General features: G+C 45.2%; 2 protein-coding genes across 2 annotated transcripts; one reads left to right on the top strand and one right to left on the bottom strand.

The window, feature by feature from the left end:
* Positions 1 to 288: 288 nt before the first annotated feature.
* Positions 289 to 16754, bottom strand: MSH5 (mutS homolog 5). The gene is made up of 25 exons (XM_081294120.1): positions 16535 to 16754; positions 16195 to 16350; positions 15696 to 15819; positions 15144 to 15224; positions 14934 to 14996; positions 13360 to 13481; positions 13120 to 13229; positions 12839 to 12874; positions 12313 to 12395; positions 11632 to 11677; positions 7134 to 7272; positions 6966 to 7028; positions 4977 to 5105; positions 4378 to 4450; positions 3965 to 4074; positions 3644 to 3724; positions 3090 to 3177; positions 2681 to 2870; positions 2439 to 2565; positions 1912 to 2061; positions 1506 to 1583; positions 1211 to 1354; positions 888 to 1025; positions 654 to 727; positions 289 to 425 (listed from the first exon to the last, which is right to left on the bottom strand). The coding sequence occupies exons 1-25, from the start codon at positions 16538 to 16540 to the stop codon at positions 314 to 316; spliced, it is 2523 nt and encodes an 840-aa protein (XP_081150246.1). The 5' UTR covers positions 16541 to 16754; the 3' UTR covers positions 289 to 313.
* Positions 16755 to 20800: 4046 nt separating this feature from the next.
* Positions 20801 to 25684, top strand: CLIC1 (chloride intracellular channel 1). Its single transcript, XM_081294234.1, has 6 exons — positions 20801 to 20878; positions 22739 to 22848; positions 23052 to 23177; positions 23345 to 23451; positions 24025 to 24206; positions 25366 to 25684. The coding sequence occupies exons 1-6, from the start codon at positions 20840 to 20842 to the stop codon at positions 25525 to 25527; spliced, it is 726 nt and encodes a 241-aa protein (XP_081150360.1). The 5' UTR covers positions 20801 to 20839; the 3' UTR covers positions 25528 to 25684.
* The last annotated feature ends 391 nt before the right edge of the window (positions 25685 to 26075 follow it).

The following is a 26075-nucleotide window of genomic DNA, read 5'->3' as shown; positions in this document are numbered from 1 at the left end:
TTAAGTAGCTTTTTCTCAAGAAGTCTCCTGGGGAAGAATCTGAGGGTCTTCCCATAGCAGTGTCAATGTACTTTTAGTGAGGGAGGGCAGGTTCCTCTGTGGAATTCTGTTTGGTGCTTCATCTCTGTCCTATTCTCCTGTTCTGTTTTGGATTGCCTAAGGAAACAATAACATTATCCAAAATAAACTTTATTCCTAACATGAAACAAAATTTCTACAGAAATTGAGAACTCTGGGTCTAAAGGAGATAAGAAAACCAAAAAGGCATTGCAGCCCCTGGGTCTCAGGTAGTTGGGGAGGGCAGAGGAAGGACTCAGAGGATGGTGGTGGCAGCAGGCAACACTTCCTGACTCATGAAAATGTCCAAGTCCAGGCTGGGATCTTCCAAATCCAGTTTCAGAAACTTGTCCACTAATGTCTGGCAACTGAAGTGGGGGAGAGAATGGAGAGATTTATGGAAGAACAGTTAACTGAGTCCTTGAATAGAGGGAAAAGGCTGTGGCACAAGAAACCTATGACCTTGAAGATTTAGGAGTTTGAGGAAGAAGGAACGAGTCCTTGAAGGGCACAGTACTGAAGGAAGGCTTCCAAGCCTCTGTGAAGGGGAGAGGAGCTGCAGGAGAAGGCATGAAGAGACCAGGCCGAACACTCACTTTTGCATTTGGTTCTCCTTTAACAACTCCTTCACAGGCTTGATAGGTTTTCCACTGCGGATCAAGTCTGAGACCTAGGGACAGGAAGGAAGGTGGAAGGGGTGGGGAAGAGGAAATTAGGATCAGAAATCCTGTGGGCCCAGGAACCCAGGTGTCCAAGAGGAATAGGAACCCAGGTGTCCAAGAGGAAGGGACCCCTGAGGCAGAGGTAGTTGGATGCATGGATCTCTTCACCTCTTTGCCACGAGTAATGAGTTTTTCAGGAAGCCCTGCCTGGGCAGCCGTGTGGGAGGCATAGCTGGCATTGGCAACTCCTCCGCAAACCTGATAGAAGAAGACAAGGTCGTTCCCATCCTCACAGGTCTCCATGGTCTTAAAGAGAATAAAAGGGGGAAGCACATATCATCAATCCTGGCTTCCTACCCTGAAACCCTTGGCCAGTCCCTGTGGGAACTAATAAGAAGGGGAGTACTGGAGCCCCCACTCTAATGGAAGAGCCAGTCTCACTTCTGGGAAACACTCAAGGGAGCCCATAGGAACTATATTGATTTTCTCACCAAATACTGCACCAGGGGCCCTTGTGGCAACAGCTGTAGTTGAACAAGACTCAGAAAGTTGGTGGCCACAAAGATGTGGGGGCACATGGGTCCAAGCACCAACCAGTGTCGGAGCACAGCAGCCAAAAGTGCAAGCCCATCCACCTGCAAAGGGAGGGGAGAGGATGTGAAACCCACCTCCCCCTCTGCTTGTGCCCTGGCCTTTCCCTCTCCCGTCCTTTCTTTTCTGCCCACACATCCCTATTCTTTCCCCTCCATTTCCCCTCCTTAGTTCCTCATCAGTTTCTCCCCTCACCGTGTTGGTTCCCTTTCCGAATTCATCAATAAGAACCAGAGATCGCTCAGTGGCATTATTCACTGCTTTTGCCACCTGCTGGACAGGAGGTGGACAAGGAGAGTTTCATTAGCATTTGAAGCATATTACTACTAACCCTAGTCAGCCTGTGAAAGAGTTGTTTATATGTGTCCACCCTACTGCACTACAAGTTCTGTCATGGTGAAATGCATGTTTAGTTCATCCTTTCATTGTCAAATGACTCACACAAAGCAAAGGTTCAACAAATGTTCATAGTGTTGTTTATGACCTGGATGCTCCCTGCCCCAAGTATTAAGGACATGCAACAGAAGGAATGCTTTCCTCAGATCAAATTCCTTCCCCATTATCCCTTTCCCTGATCCCACCTCCCTTTACTCCCTTTGACCTGGTTGAGGTCGATCATGAAGGTGGAGAGGCCAAGGGAGATGGATTCACAGCTATGAATTCGGGTGAAGATGGCATCTACTGCCCCAATTTCAGCCTCCTCTGCTGGTACAAAGCTGCCCACCAGGGCCATGAACGTGATCAAGCCTACCTGAATAGGGGAGGAGACAGGACGTGGAGTCTCATAGTGTGGGCTGAATAAAAAGCAAGGCTCAACTGAAGGCATGAATGATAGATCAAAGAAAGATGGACAAATGTAATAGAAGAAAAAATGTATAGAACACACTATCTAGAATCAGCAAAGAGGTATGGGGAGTGGGTAGAGGCATACTTGGGAATGGCATGTACCTAGGTAGAGGGGAGTGAAGGAAGGTTAGGCCATGGAAATATCCATTAGAATATAGCTGTTCCTTAGCTAGAAAATGAGAACATGGAAGTAGAAGAGCAGAGAACCTCAGTTAGTTGGCAGGTGGGGGTGAAAAAGATGTAGAAGATGCCCAAGGCCCAGGTTGTAGGACTCCTTCTCACCTGTTTAAGGTATATGCTCTTTCCTGAGGAATTGGGTCCAGTGACGACTTTGACCCTGCCTTTGTCCCCACCACATTCTGCAGAATTGGGCACAAAGGTTCGGGCACATAGTTCCATCAGAGGATGTCTGTAGTGGGTGGAGAGGTACTTTACATGGTCCATGGATCCAGACAAATGAACCCTCCAGAAGATGAGGCCTTTGCATACCTTTTATCTATGCCTCCAACCCCCTCTCCTCTCACCTGCCATTATGGATTCGTACCCCATGGAGCTGGGGGGAGTAATGGGGCCTTGAGTAGCCATAGTCCCGGGCAGCACTGGCAAGAGCCAGCAGGGCATCCAGGCGGGAGGCAAGGTCCAATACTCGGGTCAAGACAACTGCCCTCGCCAGCACCTGGCACTGCAGCTGGTACATCAATAGGGTCTCCTGATCTGGGAGTGGGTGAGGAAGGGAGCCAGGGGTCACTTCTAGGAGAAAGTGAAGGAGAGAGGCCCACAGAGGGTCCCAAAAGCAGGCATATAAATTCAGTCTGTGACTCCCAGAGACATTCAGAGAGGAATATGTAGAGTCAGAGTGAAAGAGAGGCTAAGAGCAGAAAGAAAAGGGCCTATTGGAAGCATTACGAAACTCCAGCTTCTTGGTTTCCTCACCCCGGATCTCACAGTGCAGGTCCCCGAGCAATGCATCCAGCTCCTTGGTTCGAGCACTGCGATAGTGCAGCTTCTCCTCTGAGAGAAACTGGGTACAAGGGTTAGAGCTGTGAGCTGTGCATCTCTTGGTCCTCCTCTCCTCTCCCACTTTTCTAGCTGTAACTACAGTGTTCTGACTTCTCTCTCCTTCATCTCATAACTGGTAGAGCTCAAAGTAAAACTACAAAGAAGAAGCCAGGCACAATGGAGCACACATTGCTATAATCCTAGCAATTTTGGAGGCTGAGGCAGGAGTATTACAAATTCGAAGCCAGCCTGGGGAACTTACTGAGACCCTGTCTCAAACCAGAAAATAAAAAAGGGTAGGGATATAGCTCAATGGTATAGTATCCCTGGGTCCAATCCCCAAACCCCAGTACCAAAAAGAAAGGAAGGCAAAACAAAAACAAAAACACCACTAAAGAGGAGAAATCTCATATTGGGCTGTGCTGATGGGGCAAAGCCCTCACCCAGCTGCTGCATTTTATACCTCCTACAGAAGTTAAGGGTCTTACCATGAAATCTAGTCCCTCAATTTCAAAGTCACCAGCCTCTACCATAGAAGGAAGGCGGGGAATAGAAAGAAGGAAGCCAATCTGGGGAGAATAAAGGACACAGAGCAGGAAGTGACCTACTGGACACTTTCTCTGCCTAGAGGAAGCCCCAAAACCCATGAAGGTATACCCCATACCTCCCTTAGGAGGCTAAAGTCACCAAAAGGCTCATGATCTTCAGACTCCTCCCTCCAAGATTTCTTACCTACCAATATGTCTTTCATAAACCTAACATTTACTCTAAAAGACCCCTAGAGGCTACAGCCACCCTCCTTCCCTCACCAGAGGGATGTAGATGACACTGCATGATGGAATACGGGAGTCCAGATTCTCCAGCTCCTTCCGAGCAACTTCAGTGAGGAAACTGGGAAGACCCATCAGCCTTCGTTTTTCTAGGAGGGTGGAAGGCATGCAGATATTAAAAGTAAGGTCCCTGGGGCTGGGGTTGTGGCTCAGCGGTAGAGCGCTTGCCTAGCACGCAGGAGGCCCTGGGTTCAATCCTCAGCACCACATAAATATAAGTAAATAAAATAAAGGTATTGTGTCCAACTACAACTAAAAATAAATATTTTTAAAAAAAGTAAGGTCCCTGATCTGGCTGTTAGTTGTAGTGACCGTCTGTTGAGAATGATACCCCACTGATGGGCAGGCTTTATTTGGGGGCTAACAGGCCCATTCCCACACCCAACACTCACTCTCATCAATTTCAGGATCTACATTGGGGAGAACTGTGAAACGATTTTCAGCAAGACTGCCCTCAAAGTCCACCTGTGAAAACAGACAAGAAGCTGTTTCTTATCACCTAGCACCATCTCTGTCTTGCTCTCCTTGGGCCCAATTCCTCCTATAATCCTATCTTAACCCTAACTCTCCAGACACTTTTCCTGATGTTCTGCCGCCTCCTCTGACCATCCAATTTTTTTTTTTTTTTTTTTTTTTTTTTGGTGGTGGTGATGATGGTATTGGAGATTGAGCCCAGAGCCTTGCACACTAAGCTACTTCTCTAGCCACCATTTTTTTAAATATTATTTTGTGAGAAGGTCTCCCAGGATGGCCTTGAATTTGTGATCCTTCTGCCTCAGCCTCCCTAAATAGTGGGATTACAGGTCTGTGTCACCACTCCAGGCTCACTATCCGTCAGTCACCCAACACAATTCTTCAGTCACCCAACTGACCTCAACATCTCCCATGCTTCCCCATCTGCCATACTACATTCCCTAGACCCCACTCCTTTTCCATTCTCCAGCCCTATTCCTCTTCCCTCTCTCAATATGCCCTCTTTCCTTCCACTTACCACTTTGCCAATGAGGCTGGCAATGTGATGCAGGTCATCAGAGAATTCTTGGGCAATGTCCCGAAAAAGCTGAATGGACTGGGGCAGGGAGCGGCAAGCATCCCTTAGTCCCAAGGCACTGTACACAGTCTGAGGAGAAATGCAGCAAGGAAGGTGACCCCCACCCCAGTTGGGCTAAGGGAAGGGGACAGTGACAGACTGAAAAGAACAGAGAACAATAAGAAGCTGAGTGTGATGTGCACACCTGTAATGCCAAAGGAACAGGAGACTGAGGCGGAAAGATTGCAGGTTGGACACCAGCCTCAGCAACTTAGCAAGGCTGTAAGCAACCTAGTTAGACCCTGTCTCAAAATAAAAAATAAAAAGAGCTGGGGATATGGCTCAGTGATTAAGCACCCTTGGGTTCAATTGTTGGTACCAAAAACAAAGAAACCAAAGACGAAAAGGAAAAAAATACAAAGTGAAGATCTTAAAGACAAAAACAAATGGAGAGGAGATGGCAACTATAAAACTGTGCCAGGCACTGAACTAAACACTAAGGCCACACAGACAAAAGATAAATGACCCCTGACCCAAATGAGTTCACATTCTAGGTAGCCTGTAACCACAGCTATTTGAGAGGCTGAGGCAGAAGGACTGCAAGTTTGAGGCCAGCCTGGGCAATTTAGGGAGATCCTGTTTCAAAATTTAAAAACACAGGCTGCCAGGGCTGGAGTTGTGGCTCAGTGGTAGAGTGCCCACCTAGCATGTGGGAGGCACTGGATTTGATCCTCAGCACCACATAAAAATAAATAGTTATAAAAAAATTCATCTTAAAAAAAATATAGGGGCTGGAGATGTGGCTCAAGCGGTAGCGCGCTCGCCTGGCAAGCGTGCGGCCCGGGTTCGATCCTCAGCACCACATACAAACAAAGATGTTGTGTCCGCCAAAAACTAAAAAAAAATAAATATTAAAATTCTCTCTCTCTCTCTCTCTCTCTCCCTCTCTCTCTCTCACTCTATCTTTAAATATATATATATATATAGGCTGGTATGTAGCCCAGGAGTAGAGCACTTGCTAAGCATGAGCAGCCCTAGCTTCAATTACCAGTACCACACACAATAATAACAATTCTTTTTAGTAGCGACACTGAAATATGTATGAATAAAATTAAATAGTGGCTGGAATTCAGAATAATCTAAAAAGAGAAAAGTAGGAAGAGAGATAGATAAAACAACATTGGCAGGAGTGAATGTGTGTTGAAATTGCATAAGATTAATAATATTATTCTCTCTAAATATTTTTTAAATATTTATTTTTTTAGTTATTGTTGGAAAACAATATTTTATTTATTTTTATGTGGTGCTGAGGATTGAACCCAGGGCCTTGAACTGCTAGATTAGCACTCTACCACTGAGCCACAACCCCAGCCCTCTAAATATTTTTTACATTTTCCACAATACATAATTTTTAAAAAGTGATAGGCCAGGCATGCCTGTAATCCCAGTGGCTCGGGAGGCTGAGGCAAGAGGATCTTGAGTTCAAAGCCAGCCTCAGCAAAAATGAGATGCTAAGCAACTCAGTGAGACCCTGTCTCTAAATAAAATATAAAATAGGGCTGCGGATATGACTCAGGGGCCAAGTGCCCCTGAGTTCAATCCCTGATGCCAAAAAAAAAAAAAAAAAGTGATAGAATAAAGTTGGACAAGGTGATTAGAGTTAATTAAAAGAGTCTGGAACATAGGCCAAGAGGCTTAACTTGGACTTCTGGGGTTCAAGAAGGGAAGCTTTGCCAGGCACGATGACACACACCTGTAATCCAATGGCTCAAGAGGCTGAGGCAGGAGGATCTTGATTACAAAGCCAGCCTCAGCAAAGCAAGGTGCTAAGCAACTCATGAGAACTTGTCTCTAAATACGAAAAAGGGCTGGGGTTGTGACTCAGGGGTCAAGTGCCCTGAGTTCAATCCCTGGTACCCACCCTGCCTTACCAAAAAAGGGAAACCTTACCTTGTACAGAACCTGCCAGTCACTGACCTTGGTGTGGGACAACTTCATGCGTTTCAGAATCAGCTACAGTCAGACAAAGGGAAAATCACCATTTTCTCTCTCCCACCTGAATTCCCCTCAAGAAGCTAATGTCCTTCCCCACTTCCCAGCCCTGAACCCTGGGCTCACAGGCACATTCTTGATGTGACTCATAAGCCGATGCAACATCTGAGCCATGTCCAGATTCTGGGGCAGCAAAAAAAATTGAATGACATCCAAACGGGAATTGAGTTCTCCCAGGTCCTGAGTTGGGCGTGTGAACCAGAGCCTGGAAAGGAGGGTTTGGGAGGGAAGACTAGAAATTACATCTGTTTCATTACGGTCTTGATCACAATTTGTCAAAATGTTTGGAAATCCCTGGGGATTGTGTCAATGTGTATGGGTGACATGCTATGGAAACGTACTGGCAAGTGCAATGTCCTATCTATGCGGGTGTGTTTATGTATGTTAACTGACAACTGCAAGATGTATGAGTGTGTCTGTTCATCATGGTTTGATGGATAAGACCATGTGTCATTCCATGTGGATATGTGATGGAGCTTGTCAATATTTTAGAGGGAGAGCAGTGTGTTGAGGCATTTGTGTGCCAACACTGTAGCTCTCTCTGTGACTAAGGAGAGGGTGAGTCAGTACAAGTTTGCATGTCTGTATTTAGCTGTGAAAGTATCTTTGGGTAACAGCACAGACATTTGTCTTTTCTTGTTCTTCCTGTGAAAATATGTAACTGTCCCATGTGGAATGATGAGCCTGCAATTCATAATAATGGACATCTCTACAAAGAAGAGAGGATTGATGAGGAGAGGAACATTTAAGAGGCTTTAAGAATAAGTTTTATTCTTATTTTCTCTTTTCTTTTTTTTTCAGTGCTGGGGACTGAATCCAGGGTCTTGCACACATTAGGCAAATGCTCTACCACTAAGCTATGGAGGCAACCCAAGAGTGTCTTAAATTGGCTGGTGGAAATACAGAGGTTTATATTATTATTTGCATTTTTGCATTTAGAAGTATATTCTAATAAGTAAAAATAGTATATAGAAATAAATGTTTCCTCTGTTTATTGAATTCTGGGAATCCCTATCTCCCTATGGTATAAAGAGAAAGGACTAGAGCCCATGGATTCATTTCTACATTAGAGAAAACCATTAAGAATTTTATCTAAAAGCCACCATGCAGAAACATTGGAGCCTGTTGATACGTATTTCACATTACAGTCTATAACTGATTACCCTGGGTCAGAACAGCTCAAATTAGAATGAAACAGAAAACCCAGTTGGATTCAAGGGTGGATTTTAGGCACTTCTACTCTGATCTACAGTGGGCTTCAACCACAGCAGTTGAATACCCACTCCACCCTCTGTGGAGAGGACATGAGCCTCACTGAGCAGACTCTGTTATATAACATGTAGATATCTCTAACTCATCTTCTACTGTGCCACAGAGACCTTAGCCAAGCCAATTCCCTAATTTTACACCTGATGCCCTTAATGGGTAAGTAAGTTGTCCAAGGTCATCCTGATAATGAGAAGTACATCTGAGTCTCAAACTCAGGTCTCCAGACTGCCAGAACAGTGCTCTTTAGAGCACAATGTGACATTCAGTTACCTTCTCAGCACCCTGTTCAGGTTTAATTCATCACTCAGGCTGATTCCATAACCTGTGTATCCCCTCTGGGAAATCTGCACTTCTTCCCCATCTTTAATCCTGTTCTCTTCTCCACTGGGAATTTCTTCCATCCCGGTTGAGATTAGAGATCTACACTTGAAGCACTGGAGTTGGGTAATTAAACTACTCCACCAATTACTTGGAGATGACCTCAGAGATTATTCTAAATTAAACTCCAGAATGTATACATTGCAGCAGGGCGAGGCTGTAGGCTAGGAAAGGTTTCTACTCTTGAATTTTTAGAGATGATTTGACTGGTATGTTTGATTTGTGTGTCATGTTCAATCACTCAGTGCTATTACCAACAAGGCCATGTGTCAGGCACTGAGGTAACAGGAATGACCACTAGATAAAAGTTCACAGCTATGGAGGCAAGCAGGCTCACTAACTGCTAATTCTAATTTTATGTGTCAGTGCAATTGAAAAACAAGCACCGTGTAATCACATGGAAGGTACATGTTTATTTATTTACAGGTACTTATGAAAGCTTTACCAACAAGGTTTGCCTCTTTAAGAGGATATAAGATTTTGACAAAGGGAGAATAGGTGAAAGATTTTCCCAAAGGAAAAGCATAAACACAAGCATGATGTGTTTCCATAATAGCAAGTATCCCTAAATAACTAAAATGCACAGTGGATCCAGTAGGAAAGAACTTAGAAGTTTGGGAAGGTACGTGCAAATTAAAATTGGGTTGAATGGAAGACAGCCTGAACATCATACTGCAGCATCATACTGCTAATTTCTCTTTTTTGTTGTTGTAATTGGATAAAATACCTTTATTTTATTTATTTATTTATTTATTTTTTATTGGATGTTCACAACATTACAAAGCTCATGACAAATCATATTTCATAGATTAGAATCAATTGGGTTATGAACTCCCATTTTTACCCCAAATACAGATTACAGAATCACATCGGCTACACATCACATTTTTACATACTGCCATATTAGTGACTGTTGTATTCTGCTACCTTTACTATCCTCTAATATCCCCCCTCCCCTTCCCTCCCATCTTCTCTCTCTACCCCATCTTTTGAAATTCATTTCCCTCCATGTTTGTTATCCCATTCCCCTCGTAAACTCTTATATATAATTTTGTATAACAATGAGGGTCTCCCTCCATTTCCATGTGATTTCCCCTTTTTTTAATTATTTATTTATTTTTATGTGGTGCTGAGGATCAAACTCAGCGTCTTGCAATGTGCTAGGCAAGCGCTCTACCACTGAGCCACAACCCCAGCCTCATACTGCAATCTTAAAAAAAAAAAATTGTTGTAGTTACAGATGGAAAGCATACTTTTATTTTATTTTTATGTGGTGCTGAGGATTGAACCCAGTGCCTCACACGTGTTAGCAAGTGCTCTGCCACTGAACTCCAGCTCCAGCCCATACTGCTAATCTGTAATGCCAGGCAAGAGGGCAAATACCTGTCATCCCAGCGGCTTGTGAGGCTGAGGCAGGAGGACTGTGAGTTCAAAGCCAGCTTCAGCAAAAGTAAGATACTAAGCAACTCAGTGGGACCCTTCCTCTAAATAAAATACAAAATAGGGCTGGGGATGTGGCTCATTGGTCGAGTGCAAAAAAAGCTCATCTTCATCCTGAAGGTAATATTACAGACAGCTTCCTGTTATTTTGTTTCTACTTCAAAGTTTAAAAGAAAGTAGAATGACACAATCAGACCTCTGTGTTGGTATGTCAAGTATTTTAGAATGAAGAATTGGAAAAAGAAGAGATAAGAGGCAGAGAGACCAATCTGGAGGTAAATGAAAAGTTTCAGGTAAGAAATTATTATAGCTACAATTGGAGCAGTGGAAAGACCAAGAAAGGATGGCTAAGAGAGACATTTCAGGACAGAATCAATAGACATTAGTGAATAATTGAATATGGGGATGAGGGAGAGAAGCATCTATCTGAGGTCCATAGTTTGAGAAGCTATACTGCCAGCAATGCCATTAACCAGAAAAGGCTGCAAGAACAGCAGTTTTTGTGGACACTAGTTTTGGATGTCCTGAGTTTGAGGTGCTTGAGGAAACTATGGATGGCATTAGTATATAATTAGCATTACACATGTGGAGTTCACAATTAGGGACATGAATTTAGGAATCATCACAGAATAACTCAAGTTTTGATTTTTTTTTCTTTTTTTGTGGTGCCAGGAACGAAACCCAAGGCCTCACACATGCTAGACAAGTGCTCTACCATTGACTCATTCTCAGCCCTTGAAGTATGTTTGTTTTTTTGCGGGGGAGTGGGTACCAGGGATTGAATTCAGGGGTACTCAGCCACTGAGTTCCCCAGCCCTATTTTGTATTTTATTTAGAAACCAAGTCTCACTGAGTTGCTTAGCGCCTTGCTGTTGCTGAGGCTGGCTTTGAACTCTCGATCTTCTTGTCTCAACCTCCTGAACTACTGGTATTACAGGCGTGCGCCACCGCGCCCAGCTTGAAATGTTTTTTTTTTTTTTAATTTTTTAGTTGTAGACAGTTACAATACCTTTATTTTATTTATTTGTTTTTAAATTTTTATTTTAAATTTTTTTATGTGGTGCTGAGGCTCAAACCCAGTGCCTCACACATGCAAGGCAGACACTCTACCAACTGAGCTACAACCCCAGCCCTTGAAATATGTTTTTTATAATTAAAGATATTACCAGTGTTACATGAGTGTTTTGTGACTTTTGTAATGTTTCTGCTGCTTGTATATGTGCATGTCTGTATATCATCAACGGGTGTATCTTTGCTGAAAACAAAAAATGAGGGTAATACTAGCTACTACATGGGATTATTGTAAGAATTAATTACATGCATTTAGCCAGAGTTCAGAACAGGGTAGTTGTTTTATTATTACTGGTAGATGGAGTGGTATGTGTGAGTCTGTAGACTGCTATTAATAGGACTCAGTATGTAGTATGTACATGAGACCCATGCATTAGTGTGTAGCATGTGTCTGAGATCCACTCACCTGAGTAGTTTCTCTCCCCACTTACAGCGGCATCTGTTGAGGATTCCTGTAGGGAGTATGGGCAGGGAGTGAGCTTGTTACAAGGTAGGCTGGCCTGGGGACCCAGACATAGGATTCATTCCATGGAGACTGGGGAAGGGAAGGACACTTATGGCAACGCTCAGCCAGAAAAATACAGGAAGCAGGCATAACATAACATTCACAAAGAGCCCAACGCACATATGTAACAATTAGACACAACTCATTGAGAGATGCAGATACTTGGGGCCACATTTGTAATATACCTTACATCCAAAAGGCTGTAAAGACTATTAATCAAACACAGGCAGTTATGGAAGTTACACAACTCAATAGTTTGAGAAGCTGTCCTGCAAGCATAGGCCCTGTACATAGGCCCTGCCCAAATTCCTAGCAGGTATCCAGCTATATAAACATTCACACAGACCAGGGGAATGAACATAGTACTGGTAAAATCACAACTATATGCAAATACTATACAGTTAGAGTATGGAGAGATGCTTAACCTCAGAGCAGGTACAAAGATGATAATAAAGATGAACTGGCTTAGAAGAGACAGCTGGCAATGGGAGTAAAGTGGGAAAGAGGGGATAGGACACACTTTAGTCAACAGCTTTTATCACAGGTTTTTGTAGTGTGGGGTTAGGGATGGGACATACCTACCAAAAAGGCTAAGCCCCTCCTTCAGTCCACTGGCCACTTTGTATACTGAGGGGTGAGCCTCACTCTTAAAAATCTGTAAAACACTATGAGGGAGAAATGAAAGATTTTGGGGTTACTTGATTTTTGAAGACTGAGAAAATAGAATGGGGACTAGAAACATCCTTCTAAAATCAAGTCTTGATGTAAGGTTTATCTCTCACTTTTCTATGCTTTAGTTTCTCCATTCAGAAAAGAAAAGTGGCAGGCCAGGGGTATAGTTCAGTGGCACAGCACTTGCCTAGCACATGCCAGGCCCTGGGTTTGATCTTCAGCACCCCCACCAAAAAAAAAAAAGACACAAAAGCAAAGTGATACCTTTGTGCTTTTCTTCCTTTCTTCCCTTCACCCCCGCCCCTTTCCTTTCCTTCAGGGAAAGATATCTTAATAGCCCCAGGATTAGGGAAATTAGAACCTCATTAGGATTATTAGAGCATTAACCTTAATCCTTCTATCCCCTAGAGATGGCAGCCTGCCTCCACCTCCTCACCTGTAAGTGTCCTGATCTATGCTCACAAGATGGGTCCTGAGGACAGAAAGCAAACAGAAGGGAAGGCGACTGGGGTATAAAAGGTCTGAGTTCATTACAACCTCCACCTATTTGGCTCTCCTCTCTGAATAGTGTCCTGATCCTCTCAGAGCTCCATAGCCCCTCGGGTTCTCCTGTTCAAATGCACTTCACTCACTGGGTCACTGTCCCCTACCCCTGGCTTACTTTTTAAGCCTCCAAATCCCACTTTACTTTGATTGAGGTTAAGCCAAATCACCTACAACACAAATTTCTTAAAGCCCAGGATGGGGATGCTGACATTATAGTCTTCCAGTTCAACTCCAATTCTTCTTCGACCCAGGAACTTGAGCAGTCCTCCAAGTGCCCGGACCTGGGAGGGAATCAACAGTGGAGTTGGGGGACATAATAACATCCTGGAAGCTGGTCAACACTAGGGAAAACTATTATTTTCCACAGATAGGCCAGTATAATACAGAACCCAACCCCAGGACCCAACATACCGTGAGAAGGCAGTCAAAGGGAATAATGGAGGAGAGGAAAAGGATTTTTTCAGTGGCAGTCATGGACTCCGGGACAAAGGAGTAGTTTCCAGAAAGGAGACGTTGTTTGCTTATCTCCAGACCTATTTTGGGGCAGTAGGGGAGGGAAAGATTTCATAGCTAAATTTTTCACCCCACCTTTTTTTTTTTTTGATAGGAGGGATTAAACCAAGGGGCACTTTACCCCTGAGCCATATGCCCAGCCCTTTTTACTTTTTATTTTGAGACAGGGTCTTAATAAGTTGCTTAGAGCCTCTCTAAATTGCTGAGGCTGGCCTTGAACTTATGATCCTCAGGCCTCAGCATCCCAAATTGCTGGGATTACAAGCATGTGTTATTATGCCCAGCTTTTTTCACCCCATTTTAAGAATAAGACAATAGAAGCAAGAAAGATGATGTGACTTGCCCAAGCTCACATAGGTAATTAATGGAAAGCTGAAGCAAGAACCAAAATTTTAGCCGGGCATGGTAGTGCACACCTGTAATCCCAGCAACTAGGGAGGCTGAGGCAGGAAGATCTCAAGTTCAAAGCCAGCCTCAGCAATTTAGTGAGGCCCTAAGCAACTCAGTGAGACCATGTCTCTAAATAAAATACCAAAAAAGGGCTGGAGATGTGGCTCAGTGATTAAGCACCCTGGAAATCAATCCCGGGTACAAAAAAAAAAAAAAAAAGAGCCAGGTGTGGTGGTGCACACCTGTAATCCTAGCAACTAGGAAAACTGAGGCAGAAGAATTGAGAGTTTAAAGCTAGCCTCAGCAACTCAGTGAGGCCATAAGTAACTCAATGAGACCCTGTTTCCAAATAAAATACAAAAAAGGGCTGGGGATGTGGCTCAGTGGTTAAGCACTACTGAATTCATTCCCTAGAAAGAAAAAGAAAAAAAATATTTTCAGATTCTTAGTCTAATACTCCTTTTATTACATATATAAAGCAAATATGTTTGAGAGCACAACCTGAGAAAGATTAATGACTTAGGAGAGAAAGCTATCTATCTGGAATTGGAGATTTGGTTTAAAAGATAATGCTGAGTACTGGGACTGCGGCTCATTGGTAGCACACTTGCCCGGCATGTATGAGACACTGGGTTCAATTCTCAGCACCATATAAAAATAAATAAAATAAAGGTCTATCAACAACTAAAAAAAAAAGATGAATATATTGATAGAGGAATTAATGTTACTGCCTTAACATCAAATTAGAATAGAATAGAACATTCTCTGTCTATTTTGTAAACCTGGGAATGTTACGGAAATGTCTTATGAATCATCAGAGCCACTGAGTGCCTTTTAACTATTTTTTTTTTAAGCAATAAATCTCTCTTGTAAGCAGTACATCTGAGGGGAGGTCTCTGATGATAGGGTGGAATTAGGAGAAAGGAAAGCAGAAGGAAAGGTGACTGGGGTATAAAATGTCTGAGTTCATTCCAACCTCCACCCACTTGGCTCACCAATCTCAATACTGTCTCAATCATCCCCTTAGAGTCCATAGCCCTGACACTGGGATGGGTTATTGGCAAAGCAAAAGAAGGAGATACCAAAATCCACACTTGGCAAAAGTATGATTTCAGGTCTCTTTGGCTCTCTGTGCTCCTGGGAGGCTGTGGGGGAGGCAAAGACAAAGCCATCATTCTGTACATTTTAGTTCTTTTACCTCTGTCCCACTCTCTCTAGCCCAATTCTAGCTTCCTGAAACATTACATATCTTAATCCTTTACTATTATCTCATTTCCCAACCCACTCCTTACCAAGCTTCCCTAGAAAACGAGTCATATTCTCATCCTGTTTGGCACTGGTAACAACAGACCGGGGATTGATTTCATCCACAACTTAGAAAGAGAACAAAGAATAAATGAGATTAAGGATCTTTATCCTTTGACTAAAAGGGAAACTGTAGCTCTCTTCTTGCCCCTTGTTCCCTCTCAAGAATTTATTTATTTTTTCCCTCTAAAAGGAGGAGGTGCTCCACATATCAGGAATAGAGGTAAAAGGAATGAGATTTAGAAAGATAGTGACCATCAGGATGGTGGGAGGCAAGAGAGATGTCCTCGAAATTGTCAATAGACTATAAATCCCTAGAAGACAAAAAAAAAAAAAAATTGATTTGACCAGGACTATCTGCAGTTCTTGATACATTATAAACAATTAATAAATATTTTTAAAATAATGGAAATAGATTCCTAAAACCAACAGAAGGGGCCTCTGGTTGTCAACTAGGAAATTGATTTTCAGGTAAGTACATATGAGTGAAACATATTTCCAATCCCAGAGAGAAGAGGGATTCATTGATCTGCCCCCACCTCTTTGAAGAAGCTTGAGGCTCTCATGGTCTGGGGCATCTGGCATGAAGTGAACAATGGAGTCACTAGTGTCATAGTAGGCAATGCCCAGGTATCCTGAATTCCATAACACACACAGATGGATCTGTCCCACAAGGAAGAAAGAAAATCAATATGTGAACCACTGTAAGTGTAGGGTTTTGCCATCAGGGATTGAACAGAGGCAATTCACTACTGAGCTACATCTCAGCCCCTTTTATTTCGAGACAGGGTCTTGAAAAATTACCCAGGCTGGCCTCAAAATGAATTTGCAATCCTCCTGCTTTAGCCTCCCCAATCGCTGGGATTACAGGCAAACTGCATCCACCAAGCCTGTTAATAATTTTATCAAATCTCTTGGGATAGACAGCATCCCACTGGAACCAGAGACTCATGAAGAAGACTTGCCCAGTCCTCCCAACCCCTTTTATTCTAATAGCCAGTTTTTTCTTATCAACTCCCGGTTGGCTCTCTAGAACACCTCGGCTGGTCCTTCCTCCTCCTCATCTTCCTCTTCATTGGCTTCCGCGGGGCCCGGTGCTGGGACCAAGTTGGGGAACCTGGCCGAGGCCGCCCCAGGTCCCAGTCCCTGAGGCGTCCTGCCTGGGGTTGCTTGGAAGGTCATGGGCTTGGAACTCTGCGGATATAGGAAAGTGAGGACGGTTCAGAAGTGCCATTCTAGCTAGGGTGGTGCGTGGAAAGACAAACCCCCTGGCGACATAGGGACGTAAAAAGCTGGGTTGCAAGATATGGGGGCATTCTGAGGGCGACTGTTCATCTATTTCACTAAAGAACAGACTAGGAAACTCCACGCGCCCCACCTTCATTTCTGTCACAAGGAGATTGTACTTTGGAAGGAGAAGGGTTGAGGGCCCTGAGGGGCGAATTGTACACGTCTAACTTCTGCTTCTGCCAGCCACGCCCAATGATCACAGCCTATTGCTCTCAAGTCTCCAACCCACCACTGGCACCAACTCGCGACATTTTCCCGCCTTTTCCGTCACCTCAGCCGCTACACGCGAGAAACAGCCCCAACCACCACCAACAACAGCGAGCCTGCAGGAGGGGCTCGTCGGAGCGTGGGCGGGATGCGCGCGCACTCGCACCACCCCCGTAGCGGTTTATTGGTCGGAGGATCCTGGATCGCCCAGAGATCCAACCAGGCGTGAAGGTGGAGTAGACCGCAGGCGCAGAAGAATCTGGGTGTTCATTGGACTATTCGCATTTGGGGCGGTGCTAGAACGTTCAAACTTCCCGCCCTCTATCGTTGCTTAGCAGCGGGCCTCTGACCCGAACAGTTTCTGGGTTTTGATTGACGCGGGGTGGAGTCCCAGAGCCTGGATGGGGTCTGGGGAGTTGGGCTGGGGTTTCGGAAGGAGGCTGACTTTAAAGGGCCAGAGGCACTTTTTTTTTTTTCCCCTTGGAGAGTGGAGAGAAGTAACATTAAACCTTTGCCAACAGCAACTAAGTTAATATTTGTACCCTCTGAGTTAATATTTATAAAGAATTTGGAACAGTGCCTGGCAAATAAAGTAAGAGCTATATAAGTGTTTTAAATAAACAAGTGGAAATAAGAAGTGGGACTCCTATCTCAACCCTATTTTTGCCTGTTTCTTGGGTCCAGGGTATGACCATCCCCAAAAGGGCACTACAGGGCTAATTTATTATCCCCACCCACATTGAATTATTCAAATTATACCAAATTCTGAAAGAAGTAGAACAAATAAGAACACTTACACACTTATTGGGTTATTGCCATACTCCTACATACACACATACATACTCCTAAGGACAGAGGATGGTATTAATTCATTCAGCATTTATCTTTGTTAATTATTATTATTATTATCAGTAGTAGTACTATGGATTGAACCCAGGGGTGCTATACCACTGAGCTATATCCATAGCCCCCACCTTTTTAAAATAATTTTTTTTGGTTGTAGATGGACACAATACCTTTATTTTATTTGTTTATTTTTATGTGGTCCTGAGGATCGAACCCAGGTTCTTACCTGTGCTAGGCAAGTACTCTACCACTGAGCCACAACCCCAGCCCATAGTCCTTTTTAAAAAATCTTTATTTTGAGACAGTGTCCTCACTGAGTTGCTTAGGGCCTCATTAAATTGCTGAGGCTGGCCTCGAATTTGTGATCCTCATGCCTCAGCCTCCTAATCTGCTGGGATTACAGGCATGTGCCACCACACCCAGCTCAGCATCTATTTATTTAGTGCCTACTCTGTGACAGGTGATGGACTCTAAGTAGTAAACATAATGAAGTCCTTATTCTATGAAGTTTATTTTTTAGGGCTTTTGGTGGGAAGGGAGAGGGAGGAGGTTGTGAGGCAGAAACAAAGAAACAAACAAATATGTACTTTTTAAAACTCCATCTTTCTTTCCAGTGTGGAGACACATGCCTGTAATTGTATCAAGTCAGGAGGCTGAGGTAGGAGAATGGCAAGTTTAGGCCAGCCTCTGAAATTTAGCAAGACCCTGTCTTTAAAAAAATAAAAAATAAAGGCTGGGAGTGTAGCTCAGTGGTAGAGAGCCCCTGGGATCAAATCCCCAGTATAGCAAAAGAAAAAAAAATCAGTTTTGTTTCTCTCTCTCTCTTTTTTGTATGTGTGTGTGCGTGCAGAGACTTGAACCCAGGGCTTTGCCCACACTAAGCAAGCTCTCTATCACTAAATTATATCTCCCAATCTCTCAGCTTTGTTCTCGGTACCCTGGAATGGGAAGATCCCACCCAAGAGGCAAGAAAAGATGATGGGGGTGAGATGACTTCAGTGTGCTGACCAGTGATTGGAAGATCCTCTCCAGAGAAGAGAAGGTAGGGAAACACAGCTAAGGGCTGAGTTAATGGTTACCTTGGCAAATTGTTGAACAATGGAGCTATGGAAACCTGGAGAAGGCTGGTGACAACTCTGGGGAGTGGCAGAGAGGGACACACCTTCCAGGGTGTGAAGAGATTAGAGACTGGTTTACCAAACCACAGAGGGGAAGGGAGCAAAAGAGAAGCCTAGAGAAGAGAAGGAGAGACAGTGAAAGAGGAGAAAAGCAGGGGCAAGATAAGATGAGTTGAGATGGAATGAGAGGAAAACTTCTCTGATGCAGGACTTAAGGGAGCAGCCCCTGACCTCAAATCCCTGAGGCACTGTTGGTGGTTACAGGAGAGGGCAGCGTTACCTATCACCTGGGGAGTTAAGCAAGATACCTTATAGGTAGCCAAAGTCAATACTGATGATCAAGGCAGCCGTAGCTATAAAGCTGTAGGAGAAAGAAGAAGCAAGGGAGGGGCTGTCAGACCTGTTTGAGCCTATAGCTGGCCCCATTTACTTAAGCTTCTCCCAGAAAGATCTTTGTGGGACACTCATCAGTGAAAGCAGGAGAGGACCCTGGGAAATAAGGGTTCTTTGATAACCACCCCCAGATCCCATCAATAGGAAGGGGTCCTGTGTGCAGATTTTGAGGGTCACCAAGAAGGGGATATTCTCTCTCTCTCTCTCTCTCTCTCTCTCTCTCTCTCTCTCTCTCATACACACACACACACACACACACACACACACACACACCATTTATGGAATCATTCTGCATCCTCATAGGATGTTGTAATTCAAGTGAGCAAACACCAAATATGCTGCATCTTTCTGGGGTGGAGAGAGATGAGCCTTCCCTCAGGGAGAAGAAACCCACAGAAGAGGAAGCACAAGAGGAAACCACTAACTGCTGGTTTCCAGTGGCATATCATATCACTCCACCCCACTCCTTCCCCAATCTCTACCTTTAAGGTCCAAAACCCTGTTTTGCTTCCATGTCTTTGCAGTCTACCATGTTTTCAGGTTTTCTTTTGTTGGGCAGAGAAGGTGTGAGAAGGAAAGAGAAGAGACAGGAGAGAAATTCAGGGTGTTGAGAGTGGAATATATGCTGTTTGGGGGACATATTTTGAGACTTTTTCAGAAGGTCATAAAGAGTTTGAAAGTACAACTCAAATCAAGGTTACCAAGGAGGGAGAGAGTAACTCTTTTTCTGTCCGCCCTACTTATTCATTTAGATGTCTCTAGGACTCCACTCACACTATTTTGGGTTTTGTTTGTTTTTTTCAGTGCTAGAAACTGAACCCAAGGCGCTATGCATGCTAAACAAGTACTCTGCCATTGAACTACATACTACCCAGCCCCACTTCACATTATTCTGACTTGCTTTTTCCCTATGAAAGGACCAGCTACCATTCCACCAACCGGAGGAAAGTGCAGCCAGCCTAGTGCCAGGATAAGCCCACTCCAACACCCCATCTTCAAGACAACCTACCAGTGAGAAGAGGGCAAGGGGCACAGGAAGGGGCCCAGTATGGGAGGCAGAAGTGGAAATGTTAAAACTGACCAGGCTATCAGTAGAGCACCTCCCCTTGCCATTCAAGCCCCAAAGTTCAGCTTCCTGTTTCCCCAGCACCAGGCCTCTGGGTCTCCCTTCCCATCCACTGTACTACCTTTCACCACTCCCTACTCCCAACCCCAGCTTCCACTTCCAAGTTCTCCTCCCAGACCACAGTCCTAAAAACCCAGAATTTAGACTGGAGTCTGGAAAAAATATAGAATCTTTCCTTTCTAAGTTCCATTTTTATGAGCGTTTCTGAGCTGTTAGTGTCAAGTTTCTCGTGTGAGGGTGGATAACCCTTCTGATTAATGAATCAGGGAAACTGAGGCAGAAAAAAATGCTATGCTCAGGAGAGAACAGAGACAAAAGGCTTCTCACAACTTACTCCTCTTAACACCCCCAATGCCTGATCTTCTGGGAAACCCGAGGATCTCCTCTACGGACCCAGTCCCTAGATCGCCCAGTCCCTAGGTCGCCCAGTCCCGCCCCCTCCTGTCCCCTCCCCAGGTTCAGGGCGGGGCCGGCCGGTGAGTCAGCGGCTCCCTGATCCAGCTCCGGAGGGGACAGAACTGGAAGAGTTAGGTGTGGGGTTCACCGGTTTGGTGGAGCAAGTGGGTCTGATCGGGCTCGTGTTGGCTGAACGGTCAGACCTAGGTCTGGAGAAGAAAATCCCCGACTGTGAGACCCGCCTTCCCAGGCCCGGGCCCCTCCCAGTTCCCCCAGCGACGGCCGCTTCCTGGTCCCCGACGCAACCATGGCTGAAGAGCAACCCCAGGTCGAATTGTTCGTGAAGGTAAGAACACCTTCTCTTTCCTTGGCCATCCTCCGAATTCCCGGAAGCCAATCCTGCCTTTTCCCCAGCTGCAGTCGAAATTCCCCAATTCCTCCTCTGCCAGACCCCAAACCCCAAGTCCACGTGTAATCTGGGTGGAGGGGGAGAGGTGGCGGGAGGGAAAGACAACTTGTAAGCCGGTAATGAAACTTCTAGACCCGATCCTGAAAAGTTTGTAGCAGAAAAAGTTTCCAGCAGCCTAAAGGAGAAGAAAGTGGAGAAAAAGGAGTTTCCAGGCGTGAGATTGGGATGGGTGGGGGTGCGAACTGATGGAAGGACAGGAGAGAAAGCGATCTGCTGGAGCCCAGAGGGGCTTGGGGAGAACAGAGGGGAGCATCTATTGGGACAATGGCTGCTGGAAAGATGGGGGAGAGAGGGTAGGGAGGGATTCTGGAAGAGGGTGTGTCTAGGGAGGCTTGGGAGTGGAGGAGGTAAATCGGCCAGAATTGGTGGGGTGGAAAGAAGAGAGAGGATAGCAGGAGGGCTGGAGGGATGATGGGGTGATACAAATATCCTCTGAATGGAAAGAGCTGAAGAGAGAAGTGAGGAGGTGACAGTTTGGCAGTAGCTACCCAAAGACAGTCGAAGTAGAGATCAGAGGAGAGCGAGTTGGTTTGGATATGGGACGTGTAGATGCAGAAGGAAAAGCCTCACCCCAACCCCAACTCTCTCCCTTCTGTGTGGGTGTGGATGAAGAGAGTGGTAACATGGTATTTGGGGGTAAAATCGCAGGCAGCAGCCTTTCTTGTGTCTGTCTGGACCCCTCCCCTCCAGCATTGCCTTCTGTCCCCCGTCTTAGGACCTTGACTCTGCCCTTCCCTCCCTTCCTCCCCTTGGTGGTCTGTGTCACCCTGTTTGTTCATTCTCCCCCACCCTCCGCTTTCCTGCTTCCTTTTTCTCTGCTTTTCCCTTTTGTTCATCTGTCTTTGTGTTTTCCTGTTTCTCTCTCTCTCCTTATTCGCTGGTTTCTTAGTCATTCCCTCTCCCTGGGCCCCAGGGAAGTCAACTCCAGCCTGGGCCCGCCCCTTAGGTGTGGTCCCCACCTTACTTTCATGCTGGCCTCTGGGGCTATTTTTACTCCTGGGTGAAGCTATGCTGATATGGATTTTGGCCCTATGTCCAATACAAGAATTATTGGTAGCCAGAGGACTTGTACTGGAGAGATCTAGAAGTGGGAATGAGGGCGTTAGTGGGCTGGAGAGGTTCCCTAGCAGCTCAGGCCTTAGCTTTGCTGTCCCTGCCCCCACTTCCTTAGCAGGAAGGAAGCTGCTGAGGCCTGAGACACCAAGAGATGAATCAGTCTCAGCCCAGGGGGAGGTGTCCCTTGGGGGATGAGGTCACTACTTGCCAATTAAAAAAAAGCCCTCCATATCTCTAGAGTGAGGCTCAGGACCCCTTGAGTTCCCACTCAGTTGTCAGAAACAGGTTGAATGGAGATGTAGTAAATCAATTCTGGCTTCCAAACCCCACTCCATCCTTAGAGTCCTTAGACTCAATTCAGGAATCTAGGGCCCTAGCCTATAATTCTAGCCTCACCAAAGTCCCATACCCTTCCCTCTGTATGATTTAGACCCTCCACGTTCTCTAAGACCCATTCCCTCTGCCTCTTCCTGCTTGTGCTTAATCTCTGGAAACTAGAAGCCTGCCTTTGCCAAAATTTTCCCATTGATCTGCCCTAAATTTGATCTAGGCCAGCTCTCTGATAGCTTATAATAGGGGAATAGGAAGATAATAGCTGGTCTGGGAGTAGGAGGTGAAGAAAATGGCCTGGGAAGGGTGGGGTACACCAGACCTAATCTTAGGATGGGGATTGCTTTTCAGGCTGGCAGTGATGGGGCCAAGATTGGAAACTGCCCCTTCTCCCAGAGACTGTTCATGGTGCTCTGGCTCAAGGGAGTCACCTTCAACGTCACCACTGTTGACACCAAGAGGTGGGCCTACTTCTGTTTTTCTAAATGCCCCTTGAATACATGCATGTATATGTGTACACACATACTCAGGCCTACCTGAGTCCTTCCATCTTAAACCTTTTCCCTCTCCACCTGGAGCCTTTTTCTCTTCCCACATTCCTCTATCTCCTTTCTGGCTCTCCCTGACCCCTTTTTCCTACCCTGATACCTGGCCTCTTCTCCAGGAGGACTGAGACAGTGCAGAAACTGTGCCCAGGAGGGCAACTCCCATTCCTGCTGTATGGTACTGAAGTACACACAGATACCAACAAGATTGAGGAATTTCTGGAGGCTGTGCTGTGCCCTCCCAGGTATAGGAGTACTTGGAAAGGGGAGAGGGGGAACTGGAAGACTCTGGAGAACTGAGAGTTTGAAAAAATAGAATACAGAGATGGTGATGGGGCTGGGGCAGGGGAGATAGATAACAAAGCCTCCTTCTATGAAGGTATCTTACCTTGTTTCTCCCATTGGCTTTCAGGTATCCAAAGCTGGCAGCTCTGAATCCTGAGTCCAACACAGCTGGGCTGGATATATTTGCCAAATTTTCTGCCTATATCAAAAATTCAAACCCAGCACTCAATGATAGTGAGTTTTGTGGATCAGAGGCCAGAGGACTGGGTCCTGGGGGAAGGGAAAACACCCAAGGGTTGAGAGGCATTAAGGGCATTTGGAAGTTCAGGTTATCAGGAAGATGGAGTAGGTGTTGGAAAAATCTCTTCAGCCTTCCATTTTTGCTTTACCTCTTTGTCTCCCTGCATTCTCAGACTACCTGAGCACAAATCCAGCTAGCTGTATGACTGAACAGTTCACTTAGCCTCTCTGTAAATCCATTTCCAGATCTATAAAATGAGGATAATAATACCTATTTCCTGGGTTGCTGTGAGAATTAAATGAGTTTTGTTTCTGAAGGGCTTAGACTTGGGGGCTGGGGATATAACTCAGTGGTAGATCATTAACATGCTCAAGGCTGTCAGTTGAATCCCCAGCACCTCTCACCAAAAGGGGGGGAAAGTGCTTGTTCTCTGTGTTACTATATATTAATATTTGGTATTATTATTTTGTACTGGCCTTGCATTATGTCCCCCCCCTCCCCCAGGGTCTTCTTGGATAGGCTTTCTCAGTCTTCTGGTATTCTAATCAGTTCCCTCTCTTGCACAGATCTGGAGAAGGGACTCTTGAAAGCCTTAAAGATTTTAGACAATTACTTGACATCCCCCCTCCCAGAAGAAGTGGATGAGACCAGTGCTGAAGATGAAGGCATCTCTCAGAGGAAATTTCTGGATGGCAATGAGCTCACCCTGGCTGACTGCAACCTATTGCCAAAGCTCCACATAGTACAGGTGAATGGTCACTATAGGAGGAGAGGATGGTAGCTGGGGTGGCTCTCTAAGGGGCTTCCACATGACAACCACTTCCCATGACAACAATTTGAAGGTGATTTATTTCATAGCATGTTTTTCATAGATTGCTACCAAGGCAGACCCCACCCCAGTGACAAAGTCTAGTCCCCAACAGTCATTGCTGACTTGACAATTACATTCCATGAGACAAGCCATGGGTGCACATGCCTTAGCCAAGACTAACACATTCTGGTATTACTTTCAAAAAGTCTCTTCCTATCTCTGCATTACTGCCAGATCCCCAGATAGACAAAGCAGGCTTTTCCTAAGGCAAAGCTGTAACTCTTTGTAGCTTCAGACTCCACTTCCTCTTAAGGAAGTTGAAAACTTCTGTTTCCCATGTCTTTATTATAGCCTCAAAGCTGTGGTATAGTTTATAAAACATGGGCCCAAAGTCAGTCTGCTATACAACTGAGTAATGAAAATCTGTGTACTAGTCATTGAAAGACAAAAGATGTTTGGCAACCGGTCCATGCCTTTTAAGAGATGAAACCTAACAGAACATAATATTAACATTAAAGTTATGAATAATACATGTCTAAAAGTCAAATGAAAAATAGAGACAAAAATCACTGGAACCAGGTGCAGTAGCACATGTCTGTCAACCCCCCCAACATAGGAGGGAGGGATCACAGGTTTGAGGACAGCCTCAACATTTTAGCAAGACAGTCTCAAAAAAATAAAAAGGTCTGAAGATGTAGCTCAGTGGTAGAGTGTCCCTGGGTTCAATCCCCAGTACTGACAAAAAAAAAAAAAAACAAAAAAAACCCACTGTGGAAATTCAAGTTAATTCCTCTCCCCCACCCCTTTAATACCAGGGATTTAACCCAGGGGCGATCAATCACTGAGCTACATCCCCAGCCCTTTTTAAATTAACTTATTTTTTTGGTACCAGCAATTGAATCCAGGGATGCTTAACCACTGAACCATATACCCAACCCTTTTTAAAATAATTTAGAGACAGAAGTTGCTGAGGCTGGCTTTGAACTTATGATCTTCCTGCCTCAGCCAGGTGTGTGCCACAGTGCCTGGCAATTCCTCTTTTTACTTGTCTTCCCTGGGGTTTACATTTTGGTTTCTCTCCTCTTCCCATCTCCAGGTGGTATGTAAGAAGTACAGGGGATTCACCATCCCTGAAGCCTTTCGAGGAGTGCATCGATACTTGAGCAATGCCTATGCTCGGGAAGAATTCGCCTCCACCTGTCCAGATGATGAAGAGATCGAGTTGGCCTATGAACAAGTGGCCAAGGCCCTCAAATAGGCCATTTCTGGGGCTCCCTCACCCCCGTACATGTTCTTTACAGAGGCCCAGGGCGGTTTCCACGTTGCTTCCCATGGACACACTCCAAAATGGCCAGTGGACAGAGAATCCTGGGGCACTTGTGCAGGACTGGGGGGGGGGGGAGCGAGTTTGGGGGGTGGAAGGGAATAAGGGTAAGATTTTTATTGTGGGGTGGAGTGGGTAGGACAACTTATTTCAGTAATAAAATACGTAGTGAAAATGTAGTGTTGTTTTTACACAAAACGGAGTTGGAGTGTAGTTGACACCAAATTAGGTGTGGGTCAGTGATCTTGAGCTCAGCGCAGAAGCCAGGAATTAAGGAAAGGGATATTTGTTCCAGGGCTTCCGTCTTTTTTATTAGTGCCAGTCCAATACAGTGCTGTCTTCTGGTCCATGCCGCATTTGCTTCCTGGCCGATAGGGCTAGCCAGATCTGGGTGGGCCTGGTCCGCGCTGGGGGGGGGGGGCGGTGCCGAGTTCAGGGAAGGGGGGTTCAGTCCTGGTGGAATGGGCGCGGCATCGCAGAGC

Source organism: Spermophilus citellus (assembly GCF_964194105.1).
Source record: "Spermophilus citellus genome assembly, chromosome: 5".
NCBI lineage: Eukaryota > Metazoa > Chordata > Mammalia > Rodentia > Sciuridae > Spermophilus > Spermophilus citellus.
This window is presented reverse-complemented; position numbering and strand designations above follow the sequence as displayed.

Coding starts and splice junctions, on each gene's coding strand:
- MSH5 (XM_081294120.1), bottom strand. Junction 15,225..15,695: donor CCTCAAGCTTCTTCAAAGAG/GTGGGGGCAGAT, acceptor TCTCTTTCTAAG/TTGTGGATGAAATCAATCCC. Junction 11,678..12,312: donor GGAGGGGCTTAGCCTTTTTG/GTAGGTATGTCC, acceptor TACTCCCTACAG/GAATCCTCAACAGATGCCGC.
- CLIC1 (XM_081294234.1), top strand. CDS start 20,840: ATGGCTGAAGAGCAACCCCAGGTCGAATTGTTCGTGAAG. Junction 23,178..23,344: donor GCTGTGCTGTGCCCTCCCAG/GTATAGGAGTAC, acceptor ATTGGCTTTCAG/GTATCCAAAGCTGGCAGCTC. Junction 24,207..25,365: donor CAAAGCTCCACATAGTACAG/GTGAATGGTCAC, acceptor TCCCATCTCCAG/GTGGTATGTAAGAAGTACAG.